Below are 21382 nucleotides of genomic sequence, written 5' to 3' on the forward strand. Positions count from 1 at the left end.
AGGGGTTTCAGATGCCGGCAGAGTATCTTGTGCCTGGTGTCCAGCATTCTCCTCCCTGGTGGGTGGGGGTTGGAATTCACTGCCTCAGCGGCAGCCTGGCACCCTGGTCATCCAAGGGAGGAGGATGGAAGTGAGAGGCTCTGCCTCTTCCAGGAGAGGAGCAGCAGCAAAAGCAGTGGATGGGCCCCGAAAGCATTCTACCACCCGCCGGAGTAGGCACTGCATGAGTGCACGCTCCCATTCCCTGTGGCCACGCTCCCATTGCCTGGGCTGTCTCTCCTTTTATAGGAATGCCTCATCCTATCTAAAAGCCTGATCCTCCCTTGCTCTAAGAAAGTCCAGCTGCTCTTGACTCCTTCTCTGTATGCCAACAAGCAGGTCCTCCAGAGTCCTTTGGATTCTTTGTCTGCTGTCTCTGCAGTGCCGCTTCTGACTTCCCAGGGGAATGGGTTCCCTGTTGGTATCGGAATGGTCTGCCGAGTCAAACAGATGGCTAGCATTATATTTCATTTCTCCTTTGATGGAAGCCAAGAAATGCCCCCCATAACGTAGGGCTGAAGGCCACAATATTGATAGTTTTAAGCAGCCCAGGAGTGCAGCTGTTACAGCCTCCTTTCTTCAGACTACTTTTGCAGCCCATGAGGAAGGAGCCGAGGGTAAATATATACCTGTGTTACTTATATTCAAATGTTGGAATACGTACAGTGCATCAAAGGGTCCTGTTGGGGTATGGTCAGTTCCTGCAGGGGTAATGTGTGGGTTTTCTTCTTTAAAGGCTGGCCATCACTTGGAGAACACAGCAGTTTTGAAAGCATTGGCATGGAAAAGAGACGTGGCTATCCAGGACTGAGGAGGGCACCCAGCCATCAGTGCCAGAGAGATGTTTTTGCTAATGGCGACTCCTCTACATACAGCTGGGTGGAGTGGTTTGGGGAGCTACGAAGGTGGACCAAGCACATTTGAAGAACCAGCTCAAATTTCTGCTACTCCAAAAATTTGCTGAATTATGCTTAAAGGACTGGGTGGCAATTTGAGAGGAAACTGTATTCTAAGATAGCAGATTGATTTCCTATGGAAGAGGAACAGAGAACCACAAAGAATCCCCACCAACTCCACCTGCATTGCCAGAAACTCTGGCCTCTGTGTACAACCAACAGCACTGAAAAGGACAGGGAAACAGATGCACTGGAAGTGTATTTTCTCCCTTGAACTTCTGGATTAACACTGCGAGCCAGTCACCTCTCCACAGTTAAGGGACACAGCATTGTGTCTATGGAACTGGAGAGCAGATGCTTTTCCCAGCATCTGCAGAGTGGCTCAGTGCGGTGATGGAGCCCAGGGACTGGGAATGGTACATAATATTTGCAATGGTCCCAAGGAGAATGGACCACTCTGACTTTCCTTGAACAACCTTTTCCCTTCCTGGACCTAGGCGGGCCCACACACAAGCGCCCAACCATCCCCCTCCCGCTTTCCATGCGGCTCCCATTCATAAGGGGAAGGAAAGATGGGCATGGGGGTGCTGGGGGAGGGATGATGGGTTTTTGTCACAACCATAACTATTCTTTCCCCACTCAAGGCCATTTAAAACCAATGCCATCCTTCTTCTCTCCCTCTCTTCCCCCCCCCCACCTCTTCTTTTCATGCAGCCAAGGAACTATCACTGTCGTGCTGGGCAAGTAATGCACAGGGAAGAGTGCCTGCTTGTTAATACTCTGGTATAGCTTATGCTAAATGCTTTGCAGTGGTTCATGGGATTTCAATAAAATCATGGATCTACCGCTGTGTCTTGCTCAGGGACAATGTGACACTGACAGACAGGCCACCCTGTGTATGACCCATAACAATTTAACAGGAGACATTACAATTTTTAATCAAGATAATCTACTTGTATGTACATTTCAAAGAGATGTGCTAGACTAGCAATCATCAACTCATTCATTTGTAGGAATAATTTCAAGAGTGATTGTCTGTGTTTACCTATATCTTGTTAGAAGTTTAACAGCATAACCAGATTAGTTTGTAGATGCTGATCCCCTTTCATGTCTTAATTATATATGTGGCTGTGTCCAGTTAACATTAAGATCACAGATGTAAGATACTGCAGGAAACTAATAATATTATCTAGATTGCCTTCAGTTTAACTATCTATGTTATAATGAAGTGCCTGCTAATTGCCTTATGTGAATGAATGTAACTAGTTTACCTGTGTAGGAAATAGAAGATTAGCTTCAAAACAAAGATCCGTCCATGAAGAAAGATATTGGGTAAAGTTTTCAAAAGTGCCTAGGGCACCGAGTAGCCTAAGTCCACTGAAAATCATTGGGAGTTAGGCTCCAAAGTGACTTAGGAACTTCAGAAAATGTTCCCTGTTCTCTTTTGGACACAGCACTCTATGAGGACCCAAGAGAGCTGGATTCCGTTCCTGACTCCACCACAGACTTCCTATGAGATGTTACGAATTGATTGGTTACAATGTATAGCACAAGGAGCAGAATTAAGGTTTCACAGAACACTTTATATCTGATATTGCTGGATGGCTGAGTGATGGACTTTACAGTCTTTTAGCATAGCTTTTTGTGAATAATAGGATATATCTATTCATTGAGCCATAGGTTTCAGTACCAGAAGGTACCATTGTGACGCAGGTCATGAATTACCCCATAATAATTCCTAGAGCAGATTTTTTTAGAAAAATATCCATTCTTGATTTAAAAATGGTCAGTGATAGAGAATCCACCATAACCCTGAGTAAGATCTTTCAATTGTTAATTACTCTCACTGTTAAAAATTTGCGCCTTTATTTCCTGTCTGAATTTGCCAAGCTTCAACTTCCAGCCATTGGATAGTGTTACCTTTCTCTGCTAGATTGAAGAGCCTATTGTTAAATATTTGTCCCCCCATGTAGATAAAGTCATCCCTTTAACCTCCTCTTTGTTAAAATAAATAGATTGAATGCCTTCAGTCTCCCACTGTTTTCTAATCCTTTAACCATTTTCATGCTCTTCTCTGAACCGCCTCCATTTTATCAACATCCTTCTTGAATTGTGGACACCAAAATTGGACACACTGTTCTGGCAACTCTCACACCAGTGCCAAATATAGAGGTAAAATAACCTTTTTGCTCCTACTAGAGAGTCCCCTGTTTATGCATCCCAGGCTCGCATTAGCTCTTGGCCGCAGCATCACACTGGCAGCTCATGCTGTATGTCACTTATGGCTTGTATTAACTCTGACGTGTTTTGGGATAGAGTAGGGAAACTCTGTTTTGGATAACAGATTTAAGCTATTTTCCATACAAAAGTATGTGGAATACTCTTATTTTAGATATTACTGTATGGGTTTTCCATTGCATTCATCACCACCATATCTAGGTGCCACACAAACATTCGTTAGTTTCTCTCCTAATGCTGCAAAGTAGGGAAGTATTATTACCTCCATTTTACAAAAAGGCACAGGGGTATCAAGTGATTTGCCCAAAGTCACACACAGAATTGACTCCTGATCCCCGTCCAATGGCATAATCATAAAACCAACCTTCCTCTTGTTTGGTTAAATAGCAAGGAGTCAACTGTACTGCAATAGACAATGGAAACCCTCCCTTCTGACTCCAGCCCACACTCTTAGTTCCTTTGGCACAGAGCTCCCCTCACCCCAAGAAAATAAAGAAATAAGTCCAAGATTAAAGCCAAATGAAACCAAAACAACCAGCCTCCTTTCCATGATCCAAACTGTGCCTCGGCATTAAACTCACCAGATGCAGCCCCAGAGGGGACATCTGCTCGGAGCTGAAGGTGGGTGTTCCATCTCCAGCACACATACCCATGCTAGCTCTGATACAGCAGTGGTGGAGCCAGCACCAAGCCATCTCACGTAGGTACCTATCCAAAATGGAAAGCACAGACTAGGAGTAGCTAGCCCCTCCCACCGCTTGTGCCACTAGGGCTCTGCTCTATTTTTAGTGTACTAGCTTGACCAGAGCTAGTGAGAGTATGTTTCCTTGAGCTGGAATGTACACCTCCAGCTCAATGTGTAGATGTATCCAGAGTCCGGTAGCCACAGCCACCCTGGCTGGATGATCCTTTCTTTCTGTCCCTTCTGCTGAGTGTCTAATAACATTTCAGCGTTGTAGGTGTCTCTGCTGGGTTTTGGCAGAGTAACAGTGCCTTGCCGTGGCTCAGGAGCATGGGTACCAAGCACAGGGCAGACTGTTCAGAACCACAGCACAAACCCCACATCAGCTGTGACTTCTATTTAGATTTCACCAACCAATTATCAAATGTAAACCCTCAGACACTATACCTGGAGTCACACAGAGTCCTCTTGGGTACTCCAATCTGTCTTGTCAACCAGGTGAGCCTACCTATGTGATAGATGGTCCCTTACACCAAGCACCGCAGCAATATTCAGGTTATTTCTTGTCCCAAAAGGACCAGTCACTTACCCCAGGTCAATTGCACCTCAGATCTCACACCAAAGACAACTCCTGTAGTCAATCCTATATAATAAATCATAGGAAAGGAAATTATTTACAGCATTAATGCAGGTAAACATAAGTACACACATGAGTTACAGTCTTAAATTTCAAAAGGAAATAGAAGCTTCTATAATCTGTAAACTCTAGCTGTCCTTTAGGGCTAACCCAAGCTAAGCAGCTGGGGATCTCTTGTCAATGCTTAGAAAAACCTTGCCAACTGGAGTCCAAGCAGCAGAGAGAGCCCTGGTTCTTTTTGTTTGGGGTTTTTAACCCCCTCTTGCCATGTGCTCTGAGTTGCAAACTCAGCTGATGGGATCTTCACATGGGGAGGGGGAGAGAGCAAAACAGCAAACCTATTTTGTCCTATATAATGTTCCACAATAGTCCACCTGGTGTTGATGGACAGGACATAACACCTTCTGTTGGAAATCAACGCTTTACACTAGTTAATAGCTAGTCCCTGCCTGGTGATTTATACAGTCACAGAGGCTTACAATACAACCCTCAAATATTACTTTACAAGATGGGATACAGATGTTATTAGATTAATGCATGCAGCAACTCACATGTATTCAATAAAGTCGAAACACTAAACACATTCTTATGATTCTAATAATAACATTAACACACAGGTGAGGCAAACTAATTCCAGGAATGTGTTTATTAGTGTTCAGTTTAGACATGGGGACTTTGACATGAGCCGGCACCTGGTCTGCCAGCACCCCAGGCAGCATGAAGAATTTGTGAGGAAGTCTCACAGCTTCTTGATCTATTTCTCTCATCCCAGCTTTCTACACAGAAGCACAAAGTAATCCGGCAGATGGTCTGACATAATCAGATTACACTACCCAACAGATGGGCTGAATGCTCAGTGCTGGGAGTGCAGAGCTGGAAAACTGTGCCAGCCACAACAGCATGCTCAATGTTTATTTCTTTCACCATTTCTTATTGATCACACCAAATATTTGGGGCACACAATTCCAATCTGGGAGCCTAAAACATATAAGCAAAGATATAGTAATAAAACTATCTGAATGGTGAAATTGAACGAGAAAGAAGGAGTGCTCACTTGGCCATCATGCCCTTATTTTAAGCCTGAACGGGGTTTAATGCATTCTCACAAAGGAGACACAAAGCATCCCAACACCTCCTCCTCAAACTCAATACACTTGTATAGTTACTGTGACGCTGGCAGGCCAGATGCCAGCTCTTGCCCAGGCTGCAGGCATTAGCTAAGAACTGACAAACTCATAGCTAGAGACCAGACCAGTTCACCTGTATGTTAGTTTTGCTCAAAATAGGTATTAATCTTATAAGAATGTATTTCGACTCTATGAAATGCTTGCAAATTGCTGCATGCATTAATCTCACTTTTAATGTCCGTATTCCATGCTATAAGAAAATAACTTTAAACTTTATATCTTTGAGAATGTTTGCTCTGAAATTGTGAGCCCAGGCATGCAAATCATTCCCTTTCTACCCCCACCCATACTGAAGGGCTGTCAAAACCAGATGAGCTGGGACGCTGGCAGACCAGGTGCCAGCTCATGCTGAAGCTCCAGGTCAATTCACTTGTGCATTAGTTTACATCAAAGTAATTGGTAAATGTATAAGAATGTTTTTGGTGTTTAAACTTCATGAAAACAAATGGGATGTTACTTGCATTGTTTTCATGTATCTGCATCCCATTATAATGGGGTAGCAAATATTTACATTGTGTATACCCCGCAACTAAATAACCCATCAAATGAGCAGTCAAATGAGAAAGAAGCCATGTGAAATGCAAATGAAGAACTTCAACAGAAGAGTGCTAATTTTAAAGCAAGTCGTCATTCTGTATGATGATCAGAGGTCAAAGATTCAAAATGCGTTCGTCTCTCTCCGTCAAAAGAAAAGCCCACATGGGTAGTGACACTGTGAGCTTGTCTTCTGTGAGAAGAAGCTATAAGTATGGATTCAGGGAAGGATCCTTTATCTCTGGACTGTTTGGATTGTAACAAGGCAGAACAACTGAACAAGAATATGGAGATCCCCAGAGTTATTCTGGTAGCCCTGAGAGACTTTTGGGAAACTGGCTGATTACTACATCTCTGCTACCATTTACAATTATAGACTGTGACTCACCTGTTCATATATTTTACCTGCTTTAGCTCCTCAATAACTCTCATTTCCTTTTCTTAGCTAATAAACCCTTTAGTTAGTTTACTATAGAATTGGCTGCCAATGCTGCCTTTGGTGCAATATCTGGAGTACCAATTGATCTGGGATATGTGACTGTCTCTTGGGACTGGGAGCAAACTGATGTAGTGATTTTTGGTATAAGTGACCTTTTATTACGAGGTCCAGTTTGTCCAGATAGTAAGATGACTGGAGAGTCCAAGGAGACTGTCTGTGACTCCATGGTAAGAATGATATAGCGAGTGATACAGGAGTTCACATTTAGTGAAATTTAATTATCAAACACACCACCAGTCTGGAGTATCTGCCCTGTTTTCTGACAGTCTGCCCTGAGGCAGGCATTCATGGTCTTGAGCCACTCCAGATAGCGTGACTGTTTCTTTCCTTCCCCATTGTCTATCCAGGCAACAGAAAATACATTGGATGATTCTGAGGGTGCAGGGAGCTGGTGAGCTCAGAGGAGATACCAAAGACTAAACAGTACAATGGGCAAACATGAAGAAGCAGGACAATGATGGCTGGCGAGTCCAGAGTCAGAAGGACTAGCAAGCCCAGATAAGATATTTAGTATTTTTATCAGTGACCTGGAAGAAAACCTAAGATCATCACTGATAACATTTGCAGAAGAGAAGACCCAAAGATTGGGGGAGTGGTAAATAATGAAGAGGACAAGTCACTGATACAGAGCAATCTGTATTGCTTGGTAAGATGGGTGCAAGCAAACACTATGCATTTTAATATGGCCAAAAATAAAGTTAGACATCTAAGAACAAAGAATGGGGGACTATCCTGGGAAGCAGTGACTTTGAAAAAGACTTGGGGGGAGGGGGTCATGGTGGGTAATCAGCAGAACAAGAGCTACCAGTGTGATGCTATAGTGAAAAGGGCTAACTGGATCCATTAATGTAGGTAGGTTATATTACTTCTGTATTTGGCACTACTGTGACCACTACTGGAATACTTGGTTCAGTTCTGGCATCCACAATTTAACAAGAATGTTGATTAATTGGAGAGGGTTCAGAGAAGAGCCACAAGAATGATTAAGAAATTGAAAACATGCCTTATAGGCTACATCTACACTATGAGATAGGGTGTGATTCCTCTGCTCATATACACCTAGAGTCATAGATCCATAGGTTCTAAGGCCAGAAGGGACGATTGTGGTCATCTAGTATGACATCCTGTCAGAGAACTGCCCCAAAATAATGCCTAGAGCAGATCTTTTAGAAAAACAGCTGTCATAAATATAAAGGGAAGGGTAAATCCCTTTAAAATCCCTCCTGGCCAGAGGAAAAATCCTCTCACCTATAAAGGGTTAAGAAGCTAAAGGTAACCTCGCTGGCACCTGACCAAAATGACCAATGAGGAGACAAGACACTTTCAAAAGCTGGGAGGAGGGAGAGAAACAAAGGGTCTGTATCTGTCTGTATGCTGCTTTTGCCAGGGATAGAACAGGAATGGAGTCTTAGAACTTTTAGTACGTAATCTAGCTAGGTATGTGTTAGATTATGATTTCTTTAAATGGCTGAGAAAGGAACTGTGCTGAATAGAATGACTATTCCTGTCTGTGTGTCTTTTTTGTAACTTAAGGTTTTGCCTAGAGGGATTCTCTGTGTTTTGAATCTAATTACCCTGTAAGGTACCTACCATTCTGATTTTACAGAGGGGATTTCTTTACTTCTATTAAAAGTCTTCTTGCAAGAAAACTGAATGCTTTTTCATTGTTCTCAGATCCAAGGGTTTGGGTCCGTGGTCACCTATGCAAATTGGTAAGGATTTTTACCAAACCTTTCCCAGGAAGTGGGATGCAAGGGTTGGGAGGATTTTGGGGGGAAAGACTTGTCCAAACTACGTTTCCCAGTAAACCCAGTTAGAGTTTGGTGGTGGCAGTGGAGATCCAGGGACAAAGGATAAAGTTAATTTGTACCTTGGGGAAGTTTTAACCTAAGCTGGTGAAAGTAAGCTTAGGAGGTTTTCATGGAAGTCCCCACATCTGTACCCTAGAGTTCAGAGTGGGGGAGGAACCTTGACAACAGCCAATCTTGATTTAAAATTGTCGGTGATGGAGAATCCACGATGGCCCTTGGTAAGTTGTCCCAGTGGCTAATTAGTCTCACGTAAAAATTGACATCTTATTACATCTGAATTTGTTTAGTTTCAACTTCCAGCCATTGAGTAATGTTACACCTTTCTCTGCTAGATTGAAGAACCCATTATCAAATATTTGTTCCCCATGTAGGTGCTTAGAGACTGTAACAAAGTCCTTACAATGAAGTCCCTTAACCTTCTCTTTGTTAAGCTAAATAGATGGAACTCCTTGAATCTATCACTATAAGTGTTGGGAATGGAAGGTGGGAAATGGAGTCACAAGTCCACTCAATTTAGGCTTACTCAATTTTCATTTATAAAATTCAGATACAATTATTGCCACTTTCTGCACATGTATTTATGCCAGACAACAAACAGATCAGATGGAAGAGGTAGGGGCCCAAGTTGCTCAGCACTGGGGTTCTGGGAAGCTCTTCTGTACTTCATGATGATTGTCTCAGCCTCTGATTCCTGGTCTGGTCCTTCAGTCTCATTCCTTCAATTTCTGGTCTGGTATTTGTCCAATTTGCCCTCCCCCCCCACTTTACTTGGCTTCTTATAAATTTCCACAATACAAAGTCTTTAACTTTTCTTCAATCAGCATTAAACATGCTCTTATGTAGCCCATACAACGTGCATGCACAAGCTTCAATTTACGCAGCTTATGCTGTTTTCACTATTTGCATGTCCTTATGTTTTCATGTCTTCTTGTTCTCTCTCAGTAAAGGGACTTTTAACTAGTCTAAGAAATACACAAATATAAAGTTAACTTTTCTTTTGTCTAAAATTTGCAGCATAACAAAACATCACTGTCAGCAGTAAGCATTATCTACGCCAGTCCATATAAAAAAAATTGGCAAAACACCACCCAAGCCAAGGCCGTGGCATAAGCAATACCTCAAACATATTCACTATCCATAATTATAAACTATTAAAGTAACAAAGCCCTGATTATTACCATTTAGCAATTCTTCATCTTTATATTTCAATATCATAATTCAGTATACATATGTTATCCTAACCTGCCCCAGTGGATCATAACCTTGACATGGTAGAGCAGCTTGAGTGTTCCCATGATCCCAAGAGCGATGCCGTCAGGAGTCTTGCACTCCCTGTAGGGTCACCCAAGGAAGCAAAGTCAAAGGTGAGGTTCCAGACGAACAGCAATCCACCACACCCCACCCCAAAGTCCTCAGCAGCAGTGATTTCTCTCAATGGCTGTGAAGGTGGACGAAGGCTGCAGCAGGATGGCGTTCTCCAATCTTCTTGGTTCCTTTGCCATTGGATTAAGAGCTTCATCCTGTCAAGCACCATGTGGGCACTTGTGTGCAATGGTGTCTCCACATCAAAAGAATTCATGCACATATGTCCAAGTCTTGTGGCAATCGATGAGTGGTGACAGGCACAGGGCCATGATGACCGGACCAGCATTCGGGTGGCAGCTGTATATGGTTGTTTTTGCATTTGGACAGAGGCAGGACTGCAACTCAGTAACTGTGACTGTGCTGCCCTTTTTAGGGCCTGCTCTGCTCACTCCACATAGGGAGGGGGCTAGAAAAGGTGCCCTGCAGATAGTCTTCCTCGCCTCCCCCCAACTGCATAACCGCACCCAGAGGGATTGCCTTACTGCAGTTGGTACCCATCCACCTGCTTCTTAGAATGGACTTTTCTAAATGCAGCTTTGCCTAGAAATTTGGAAAGAACATATTAAAGGCAAAAATGGCCAGGACACAGGGAGAGTACCATGGTATTCACTCAATTTTTAATCCTTACCAGTGCTTTCTCATTGGTTTTCCCAATCTTTGGCCTTTTATACCTACCAAAGACTTTGGTACCAGTAGGTTTTGCTGCGCTTATATTCTTTTTGACAGCAGCGTGCCAGAACAAGGGAGGGCAGGGGGCCATGGCCCTCCCACTTTTTACCAGCCTTAAGGGCAAGCGACATGGGGGAGGGGGTGGAGAGGAGCTAGTGGGGGTGGGGTCATGGCAGGGGAAGAGGCAGCGCAGAAGCAGGGCCTCGAGGGAAGAGGCAGCATGAAGGCGGGGACTTGGGGGTCAGTCATACTAGGAGAACATCAATGATCCTTCCATTGTCAGTGCTGATAGGTGAAGGGTCACTTACAGCATGGTTTTCTCTTCAACTGAGGTAGTTCATGCAGCAGTTCTTTCTTGACGTGGGTTCATGGGAAATGGCCATAGTTAAAGTCCTGATATCAGTGTATACAGAACATTATTAGGAATCCAAATTAATTTATCCCATTGAAAGTTAGTCTTACCTGCTAGCTTCTCAATTCAGACTCATGTCACCTAACATTTTAATGCACTTTTTAAGCACTACTGCCTCTCCATCTCCAATGTCACCTTCAAGACAGGAGGTTCGCGCGCGCTCTCTCTCATTAATTCCCCTGCACTAGGAAATTAAGTTAGTGTCTGATGGCTGGTGCTAGTGCATTTTGCTCTCGTGGATCCATGCAGTAGAAAGACCTGACAGTCAACTGATGCTTGAATCAAGTTGCCAACACAGCACTGAGTCAGTGCAAGTCTCTCTGGAGTTGCTGGATCCTGTGCCACTAATGTAGGCATAGTGAACACCCCCACCATCCTGCAATGGTGCTCCAGAAAAGGTATAAAGGGTGTTTCTTTTAAATCCATCCATCCAAGAACGGTAGTTTTCCAGTGTTTCTGCTTCATACTGGGGCTGATTGGAGAATGGCCGTCCTTTCCAAAGAAATATGCAGAAGGCATCTTCAGATGGAAAAAAGCGACATAAGCACCACCCAGATGTTGGGAGGAACGGGAATTTGAATAGTGGCCGTTGAGCCGAGACTCCATCTCACACAGCCCATCCCTGAGGGGCCATGCAAATGAAAACCAAGACGATACCACAGTGCAGGACAGCAAGTCGTTCTCTCTCTCTCACCCAACGCCACAATGAACTCATTTGCGCTACGTAGTGGGACAGGGCAATTGCACAGCTGTCGGACTCAACCAAACACAGGGCTGGCACTAACTGCATGGTTCTAGCGCCCTACCAACTCTTTCTCTGCACAGTCAGTGCCTGCTGCTTCTGCCATTCATATTCTTAGGAGACCATGAGCCCTAGAGCTTCTCTGACCTCACCGAACTAAATCATTCTGTCTCAGAACCACTCAGCACTTATGCCTCGAGGCATTTGTCCATTTTCCCATCCGGTCCCCGGCACTTCCCAAACATCAACGCTTTATTCGCACCCACCTCTGGTGGGGATTATTATGAAATCATGTCTATTTTACAGCCGGAGAACTCAGACACAGGGATTAAATGACTTGCTGAGGATCACACAGAGTCATTAGCAGAGCTCAGCTGAGAATTGAGCCCACAGCAGCTGTGTCCCAAGCCAAAGCCTTCACCCACAAGGCCAGCCCCCTTTACTGCCACATGTACTTTCCCTCAAGCGTTTTCTCTGCCCCATTTAAATGGCACAAGACAGCGCTACATATTCCTGCTCTCATCACTGTGCTTTTGTCAACGTTGGACTATGTTAGAGGTAACTAAAAGCAGCCTCCGGTTGTTTCTCTTCTGTGTTTCAGGTGTCCTGTGGCTTTCGGTCGTATCTGAAGTGTTGTACATCATGCTGTTAGTCGTTGGGTTCAGCCTCATGTGCCTAGAGCTCTTTCATTCGAGTAATGTGATAGATGGGCTCAAGCTAAATGCCTTTGCTGCAGTCTTCACTGTGCTGTCAGGTAAGGGACCTTTCCATTCCTCAGTCCGCCTGGGACATCCAACGAAGTGAGATTCTAAAACTTCGAAAGGTTGAAAACACAGGGCTGCCGGGCTCCTCTCGGCCATGTGCGGCTCGCCCAGTTTCATTAGAGCTTTGGGAAAAGGTCAGCACAGTAGTGCTGCCTACAGCCCCCTAGAACTGAAAATATCTGGCACTAAATCCAAAGTGATGGCATGCTTGTTAATCTTCCTACACCACCAAGACTGCCCTGATTATGCCATCTATGAACCTCGTCTCTCAGCATCACCCTCCTGGTCACCAAATAGAAAACGAGAAGGTGTGTTTTTGAAAATCCTTTTTTAATGTTCATGTTAAAAAACAAACAGAGGACTAGAGAGTGCAGGAAAAAGGAAAAGGGTCTAGCTGATGCATTAGGAGAATTAAGAAGGAGAAGCATCTTAGGAGCCACAATGGGTGAAGAAAACTTGGTGTTACCGAAGGACAGCTCAGGAACAACTCCATGAACATGAATGGGGAAGTTCACGCGTCTCAGATCTATTCTCTCAGGCTGGCTGCAGATTCCAGCAGACTAAACTGTGTGAGGCTTTGTCTACGCTGCAGCTGGGAGTGTGCATCCCAGCCCAGGTAGATTGATGCACACTAGCACTGTTTGTGCTGGCATGCTAAAAATAATAGCGTGGATGTTGCAGCGCAAGCTGTGGCATGGGCTAGCCACCTGAGCTTGGACCCAAGGGGTCAGCCAGGCTTGCACTCCGGCAGCTAAGCCATGCCAGTTCCTATGCTGCAATGGCCACACTGGTATTTTTAGTGTGCTAGCTTGAGCAGAGGTAGCATGAGTCTGTCTGCCCCGGCTGGGAGGCATGCTCCCAGCTGCAGTGTAGACAGAACCATTTTGTTCCCAACCATGCATTCTGGACCAGAGTGAAAGTGAGGGTCTGATGACAGCATGTGAATGCTGCAGCTGGGGTTCCTGGTATATCCCTAATATGCTTTGCTTCCCTGCCAGCTCTCTGATTCCTGAACTTGCTGGAACCCTAAACTGTGACTCTTGCACTAGGACAGAATTTGACGGAGCATCTCAGCAGGGTGAGGATGGCCACATGCTCTTGAAACATACCATCTGACCCTGTGTGTGATTCCCTCTCACACAGCCTGTACGTGTGGGGCCATGCAAATGAAAACCAAGAAGATATGAGTGCAGGACAGCAAGCCGTCGTCTCTCTCTCGCCAATGGCCACAATGAACTCAGCAGCACTCCAGTTTGTGCTAGGGAATTTCACAGCTGTTTCACTGTGAAGGGGGAGAATTACAATATTGACTTCCTTGTTGCTACTGTGATTGCAAAGAGAAAATTCCATCTTCTGGAATCCACCCTTTAAGCAAACCTGGCAGTGCACATATTTCTTTTCCCCCAGTGGCAGGGCCGGCTCCAGGCACCAGCTTTCCGAGCAGGTGCTTGGGGCAGCATTCAGAACGGGGCAGCCGTCCGTGTCCCACGGCAGCAGCTCCGCCACTCTTCCCACCACGGCGGCTTTTGGGCGGCAGCTCTGCCACTCTTCCGGGCATGGTGGTAATTCGGCGGCGACTGCTTGGGGCGGCAAAATTGGTAGAGCCGCCCCTGCTCAGTGGTAAAGATGCCTGCACTGTCAATTCCAAATCTCCATGCTATGTGTCTTTGGAACCCTCTCATTAATCTGCCCCAAGAGCAGGAAGGAGCCACTTGCCCCCACCCCCAAAGGCTAGTAAAATACAATTTTTTTTCCCCCAAACAGCCAATCCAAGGCTTGCTTATCACCAATCCTCATTGACCAACTGCTCTGTAGCCACAACTCCTCTCCCTGTCTCTGTCCCCTCCCCAGATTCTCTATCTGCTGACAACTCGGCTGTGTTCACAGCAAGCATCCCCATAAAACAAAAGCATGCTATATTATAAGAGACACAACTTGTAGCAAGCAATGCGAGTTTTTAAATCTTATTGCTCAGTTGTACCAAAAGTTCACACTAGAAACATCAGGGGTGAGGTGTTCACCAGGGGCACTGGCTTTGGCACATTCCCACAAACTACCCAGGCAACCATAAGGTGGCTGCATAGAAACCCTTGCATGATTTTTTTTCTTTATTGGTGCATGCACAGTGCCATCCTTCCAGACTGCACATCTATGCAAGCGAAGAAGGGAACATGTTCTTAAATACCATTCACAATTTGGGTCTCTCCCCCCCCCACCCAAAAAAAAAAAAGAAACAACCTTAGTGGGTGCCATGTACTACCTTGGGTTAAAACTGACCGACAGACTATTTTGTTCTGCATCACAGCCATAGTTTGAGCTGCAGCTTTGTGCAAAAAACACCCACCTAGAAACTTTTTGAAAACTGCTATTTTTTCAGGGCTTATATCTCCAGAACCCTTGGCTCAAATGACCCCAAATGTGGGTCATGAACCCTACTCTGCACTACCACAAGGCATAGCAAATTTCAGCATAATCTATGCAAGCATGTGTGGATTTTAGAAACATCATCCTTTAAACAGGAAGGATAGAGGGACGATGGCAGGAAAGAGCTCTTCTACACAACCATCTGCAGGAGAGGAGGCTTTGAAAGGTGGGAAGTGCCCATTCATCTCAGTGTGGTGTTCTCAGCTGAATGAGAATACCCTATGGAGATGAATACAGCCTGGAACCATAGCTCTGAGATGTGTGACCTGCAGCATTCATATCAGTGGGTATTCCCATCCTCCTTCTTGAGGCTTTAGAGATGTGATATGCATGAAATATACCCATTCTGTTTCCCATCCAAAGGGGCAGGACTTTCCCAGAGCCTGGGGGCAGAAAGAAGGCCTCAGGTCCTCCCTGAAAGGCAAGGCCCGCAAGACCCCAGCCCAGATTAAGGGGGTAGGGTCCAACCCCTGTACTCATGAACCCAGGAAGTTGAGTAGTAAATACCGCTGCCCAGCCGCCCCGGAATCTGCATGGGGCATATCAAAAGCTTCTTCAGAGGAGAGTGAGAGGCTTTTCCCCACAACATCTTGGCGTCTGGGGAGAGGAGGAGAGGCTGGCATGGCTGCAGCTGTCCTGGGGCTGCTCTGGGCAGGTGGAGGGGGGCTTGGGGCTTTGGCTGGCCTGGGACTAGGGTTGCCACCTGTCTAATTGCACAAACCTGGACACCCTTGCCCTGCCCCTCCCCACGCCTTCTCTAAGGCCACATCCCTGCCCTGCCCCTTCTCCGAGGCCCCATCCCCTGCTTACTCCATCCCACCCCCCCCCACTTCATCTCTCGCTGTCCCTCCCACACTCACTTTCACTGGGTTGAGGCAGCTGGTTGTGGTGCGGGCTCTGGGCTGGGACTGAGGAATTTAGAGTGTGGGAGGAGGCTCCAGGCTGAGCCTCGGGCAGGGGGTTGGGATGCAAGGTATGGACTCTGGGAGGGAGTTTTGGTGCGGGAGGGGGCGCAGGGCTCTGGCAGGAGGTTGGGGTGTAGGAGGGGGTGAGGGTGCAGGCTCCGGCTGGGTGGCACTTACCCCAGGTGGCTCCCAGAAGCAACTAGCATGTCCGGCTCCTAGGCTCAAGGGCAGCCAAGTGACTCTGTGCACTGCCCCTGCCTGCAGGCACTGCCCCCGCAGCTCCCATTGGCTGTGATTCCTGGTCAATGGGAGCTGTGGAGTCAAACTCGGGCGGGAGCAGCATATGGAGAACCCCTGGCTGCTCCCGTGCCTAGGGGCTGCAGGGACATACTGGCTGCTTCCAGGAGCCACGCAGAGCCAGGGCAGGTAGGGAGCCTGCCTTAGCCCCGCTATAGCGCTGACTGGACTTTTAGCAGCCTATTAAAATTTCAGGGATTGGTTTCAGTAGCCACTAGGAGATGGATTCCGATTCTGGGAAACTCCTGGCCAATCTAGGAGGGTTGGCAACCCTACCTGGGACTCCAGCCAAGGGCGGGGTGCACGCTCAGTCCTCTGGCCAGCCTGGGCCTCCTCTGGAGAAGGGAGGGCCACCTGGGACTCCTCCAAGCCGAGGGCGGGGGATGGTGGAAGACGACTTGTGGCTCCAGCTGTGGGGGAGGGGCAGAGCGTCTTGGGGGGCCATGGGTAGAAGGGGTGGAGCTGGGAGTTAGCCTTCCCTAAAGGGGGGCTCAACCCTCCGCACATGTGGGTGATTATTCTGTTCTTTACTATAGTTTCAATTTTCCCGTTACTGAACTTAGGTTCCTGGACTGTAATTACCAGGATTGCCTCTGGAGCCTCTTTTAAAAACCTCCATTACCTATCTTCCTGTCATCTGGTATAGAGGCTGATTTAAGCAATAGGTTACATACTACAGTCAGTAGTTCTGCAATTTCATATCTGAGTTCCTTCAAAACTCTTGGGCAAATACCATCTGGCTCTGATGACATATTACTGTTTAAATTTATCTGTTTGTTCCAAAACCTCTTCTACTGACACCTCAATCTGGGACAGTTCCTTAGATTAGTCAACCCAAAAGAATGGCTCAGGTGTGGAAATCTCCCTCACAGCCTCAGTCCTGAAGACTGATGCAAAGAATTCATTCAGCTTCTCTGCAATGGGCTTGTCTTCCTTGAGTGCTCCTTAGCACCTTGATCATCCAGTGGCTCATTTTGAAGCAGGAAGCCTGCCAAACAATGTACTTAAATAATTTTTTGCTGTTAGTTTTTGTGCCTTTTGCTAGTTGCTCTTCAAATTTTTTTTTGGCCTGTTTAATTATACTTCTACACTTGAAGTACCAAAGTTTGTGCTCCATTCTATTTTCCTGAGTTGGAAGTCAAATCCTATTTTCAAAAGATGCCTTTTTGCCTCTAACCGCCTCTTTTACTCTGTTTTGCCATGGTGATATTTTTTGGTCCTTTTTTTTTTTTCTTCTAAAGTTGGGGTATACATTTAATTTGAGTCTCTATTGCAGTGTTTTAAAAAAGTTTCCATGCAGGTTGCAGGCATTTCACTCTTTTCACTTTGATTACATACCCCCCAGAATAAACAGCCACCCATGACTCACAAATTGTAGCCAATCTCCAACCACTCCTTTTGTTTTAGGTGGGGGTTTGTGATTAATTTATCCTTAGTTATGGTAACTGAAGGGTGGGTTCAAACCCATCAAGGGTGAGCTCAGATTCATCAAACTCACTGCGGTGTGTGATTCAGCCAATGGTTAGTCTCTCTCAGCTTAGTAGTCCAAGGCAACAGAAGGGAACTGGTTTCAGAGGGGATCTCCAGGCATCAAAATGATGTCGAACTGGGATCCCTAACACTACCGTGCAGCCCATGGGGCACACCAAATTTCAAAGCAATCCAATTAACCATTTGGATTTTATAGCATTTACAAGAACCAAGCTTTAAAGCACATAAAATAGCGGGAATGGAAACCCTTTAATTTTTCTGCATTGGCCCATTCACTAAGTACAATTTCTTAAATATTGTTATCAATCTGGGTCACTCAAGGTTTTAAGTGTGTCCCATGGGTCCCTGGGTAAAACTAAACTAAACAGACTGAGTCCATTTTGACCCACATCTCATCAATAGTTTGATCTTGAGCTTTGGGCTGCCCCCAACTTAAAGCACACACAGTGCTGAACTCGTATACTGTCAATCTGTAAGTATAGTTCAGTCAACTGTTCGAATGGTGCCATGAAAAAAGACTATACATTCAACCCAAGTCTGGGTGTGGTCCCATTCCGACTGCCCCTAGATGCAGCCCATAATGCCCAGACACCTCATTGTCTGTGAGAAAAAGTATTGGTGATGGAATGGCCTTTGCTTGTACTGTGGTAGGCAGGTCACTTCACCATTGACTATGCCCTTGAATCCAGACCTGCGCCAGATCCAGGAAACAACCGTGTCCAGCCCCATTAAGGGGGTTGTGGCTGGACGTAATAATGGAATCAGGTTTCCGAAATGGATCCCCTCTTCTGCCAACGTGCAGTTTAACAGCTGTGGATCACTGCCATCCCCACCTGTTAGTCTTGTTCTGTCTCTGCATCCCTTCCAGACCTAAGGTGAGCTGCACCCAACTTGCACCTGTGGATTCTGGAGCCTCTATTAATTCAGTGTACGCTGGGTTTGCTAGGGCTACCCAGCTTCCAGTAAAAAGAAAGCTTGCCCCACACCTGGTGAAACCGATTGATGGTAGCATGCTATCCTCAAGTCTCATCGCCCTCGAATCTGTGCCTTTTTGGGTCAAAATACAAGACCACCAAGAAACCCTGCAATTTAACTTTATTAACTCACCTCACTTCCCCATCATACTTGGCATCCCCTGCTTCTTGGTCCATGATCCAAATATCTCCTGGAAGATGCAAAAGGTATGGTTCAAGTCAGGCTACTGCCAGCAATGGTGTCTTGCAGAGTCAGGCAGCAAGGAATGAGAAACTAGCATGGAGAAGAAGATCACCACCTTCTGTGTCCAGCTAATTCAAGGAGTAACAGCTCACCAATCCCTGCAAAATATTGAAATTTTGCCTACGTATTTGATTTTAAAAAAATGCTGATGTCCTACCCCTGCATAGTCTTATGATTGCTCCATTGAACTTCAGCCAGGGGCCAAAATTCCATTGGATAGTTTTACCCCTTGTTGGAGCTAGAACTCCATGCCCTGTGGGAATATCTCAATGAGGACCTAGCAAAAAACTTTAACCATCCATCTACATCAACCACAGGGGCTCCAGTTCTGTTTGTCAAAAAGAGTACAGCTCTTTCATAGAATATTATGGTTGGAAGAGACCTCAGGAGGTCATCCAGTCCAATCCCCTGCTCAGAGCAGGACCAACACCAACTAAGTCATCCCACCCAGGGCTTTGTCAAGCCGGGCCTTAAAAATCTCTAAGGATGGAGATTCCACCATCTCCCTAGGTAACCCATTCCAGTGCTTCATCACCCTCCTAGTGAAATAGTATTTCCTAATATACCCTTTGCATGTTTGTGTAGACTGTCGAGCCATGAACATTACCCTCAAGAATGAATGCCCTTTACCTTTGAACACTGAACTATTGGAGAGGGTGGGCTCTGCTCAAATATTCACCAAGCTTGATCTCTGTGGTGTTTACAGTCTAGTCTGTATTCCAGATGCCAGTGAGTGGAAGACAGCATTTCACAGCCAGTACGATCATTCTGAATACCTTGTTGTGCCCTTCAGTCTTTCCAATGCTCCAGCCACATTCTAGCACTTTGTGAATGACATCTTTAGAGATGTTCTGAAGCAGTTCATAATGATCTATTTAGATGACATTCTCATCTTCTCAGAAATCCCAGCCCTTCATGGCCAACATGTGTGCTTGGTACTCGAGTGTCTTCAAGCAAATGACCTGTACAAAAAAACATGAGACGTTTTATACTGCGTGTAACTTTATGCAATTTGGAACTGTCTCTGTTAAGAAGAGGTTTTTCACATATTGTGTTGGGGCAAGGCCAGATGGCTATAGAAAAGTAGTGGGAGATAGATATATTAGCTCCAGGCTAAACAAATCCCTGGTACCAGGTTAAGTGAAATGGCAGCTGCTCCAGGTCAATTAAGACACCTGGGGCCAATTAAGAACTTTCCAGAAGGCAGGGAGAACGCTAGGTTGATTGGGACACCTGAAGCCAATCAGGGACTGGCTGAAACTAGTTAAAAGCCTCCCAGTTGGCTAGGTGAGTGTGGATGTCAGGAGCTGTGGGAGGAAGTTGTGCTGTTGGAGAGACTGAGCAGTACACACCATATCAGGCACAAGGAAGGAGGCCCTGAGGTAAGGGTGAAGTGGAGCCTGAGGAAGTGGGGGCTGCTGTGGGGAAGTAGCCCGGGGAAGTAGCCCAGGGAATTGTACGTGTCATGTTTCTAAAAGGTCAGCTACCATAGCCGATACTATTAGGGTCCCTGGGCTGGAGCCCGGAGTTGAGGGTGGGCCTGGGCTTCCCAGCTTTGCCCCCCACCCCGATTAATCACTGAGACTGGGAGACAACAGAGACTGTGCAAGGGAGGATAGCTTCTCCTCACCTCCCTCACTGGCTTATGATGATAATGGCTCAGTAGACTGTGACCCTTGTCTCTAGAGAGAGAGGTTACGTGGAGGGTCACAGTGAGCCTCTGAGGCTAGTGAAATCTGCCAGGAAATGTGGGACCAACAGAGACAAGGACAGAGCTTTATCACAATATATATAAATTTCATGTTATGATCAGTCAGTCTCAAATACTGCACATGGTATGCTGCATTTGCATCCTTTTACTAATGAATTTCTTCCTGCCCCAAAAGCAGTCCTCTACTTTCTAGTCAGTCCTCACACTACATATCATCCTTCATTTGCTTTTGAGCTGTTGATGCTCACCTACAGTGGCCCCACAATTCCAGTCTCCACTGTCCACTTGCTAAACTTTCAAACACCTTCATGCTTTCTCCCATGCTTGGGAGAGTCTCCTTGTGAATGTACCCCAAACTACTTCATTAGCTATCTTCAGATCCCTCCTCAAAATTCTCCTTTGCGGTGATGCCTCCAAAAACCTGGACAATAGTTGGGCTGCTGGTGTGCAGAGACCACTGCCTACCATGCTGACTAATATTGTCTCATTACCTACTTGTGCTCCCCCATCAGTCTATAGTCATCTGTCTCATCTTATACTTAAATTGTAAGGCCCATGGGGCAAGGACTGTCTTTTTGCTCTGTTTGTACAGCACCTAGCACAATAGAATCCTGGGCCATGACTAGCACTCCTAGGTCAGTGGCTCTCAACTTTTCCAGACTACTGTACCCTTTTCAGGAGTCTGATTTGTCTTGTGTACCCCCAAATTTCACCTCACTTAAAAACTTGCTTACAAAATCAGACATAAAATACAAAGAGTCATAGCACACTATTACTGAAAAACTGCTTACTTTTATTTTTACCATAATTATAAAATCAGTTGAAATACAAATATGGTAATAGAGCAGTATAAGCAAGTCA

General features: G+C 45.7%; 1 protein-coding gene across 1 annotated transcript in view; it reads left to right on the plus strand.

Moving 5' to 3' along the window:
• Positions 1-21382, plus strand: part of GSG1L (GSG1 like) — a 118624-nt gene that overhangs the window by 48696 nt on the left and 48546 nt on the right. Inside the window, exon 3 of the mRNA XM_077828796.1 lies at positions 12313-12465. Coding sequence (XP_077684922.1) covers positions 12313-12465 — 153 coding nt within the window. The remainder of the gene's footprint in view (positions 1-12312; positions 12466-21382) is intronic.

This window comes from Eretmochelys imbricata, chromosome 10 (assembly GCF_965152235.1).
Source record: "Eretmochelys imbricata isolate rEreImb1 chromosome 10, rEreImb1.hap1, whole genome shotgun sequence".
NCBI classification, from domain to species: Eukaryota; Metazoa; Chordata; order Testudines; family Cheloniidae; genus Eretmochelys; species Eretmochelys imbricata.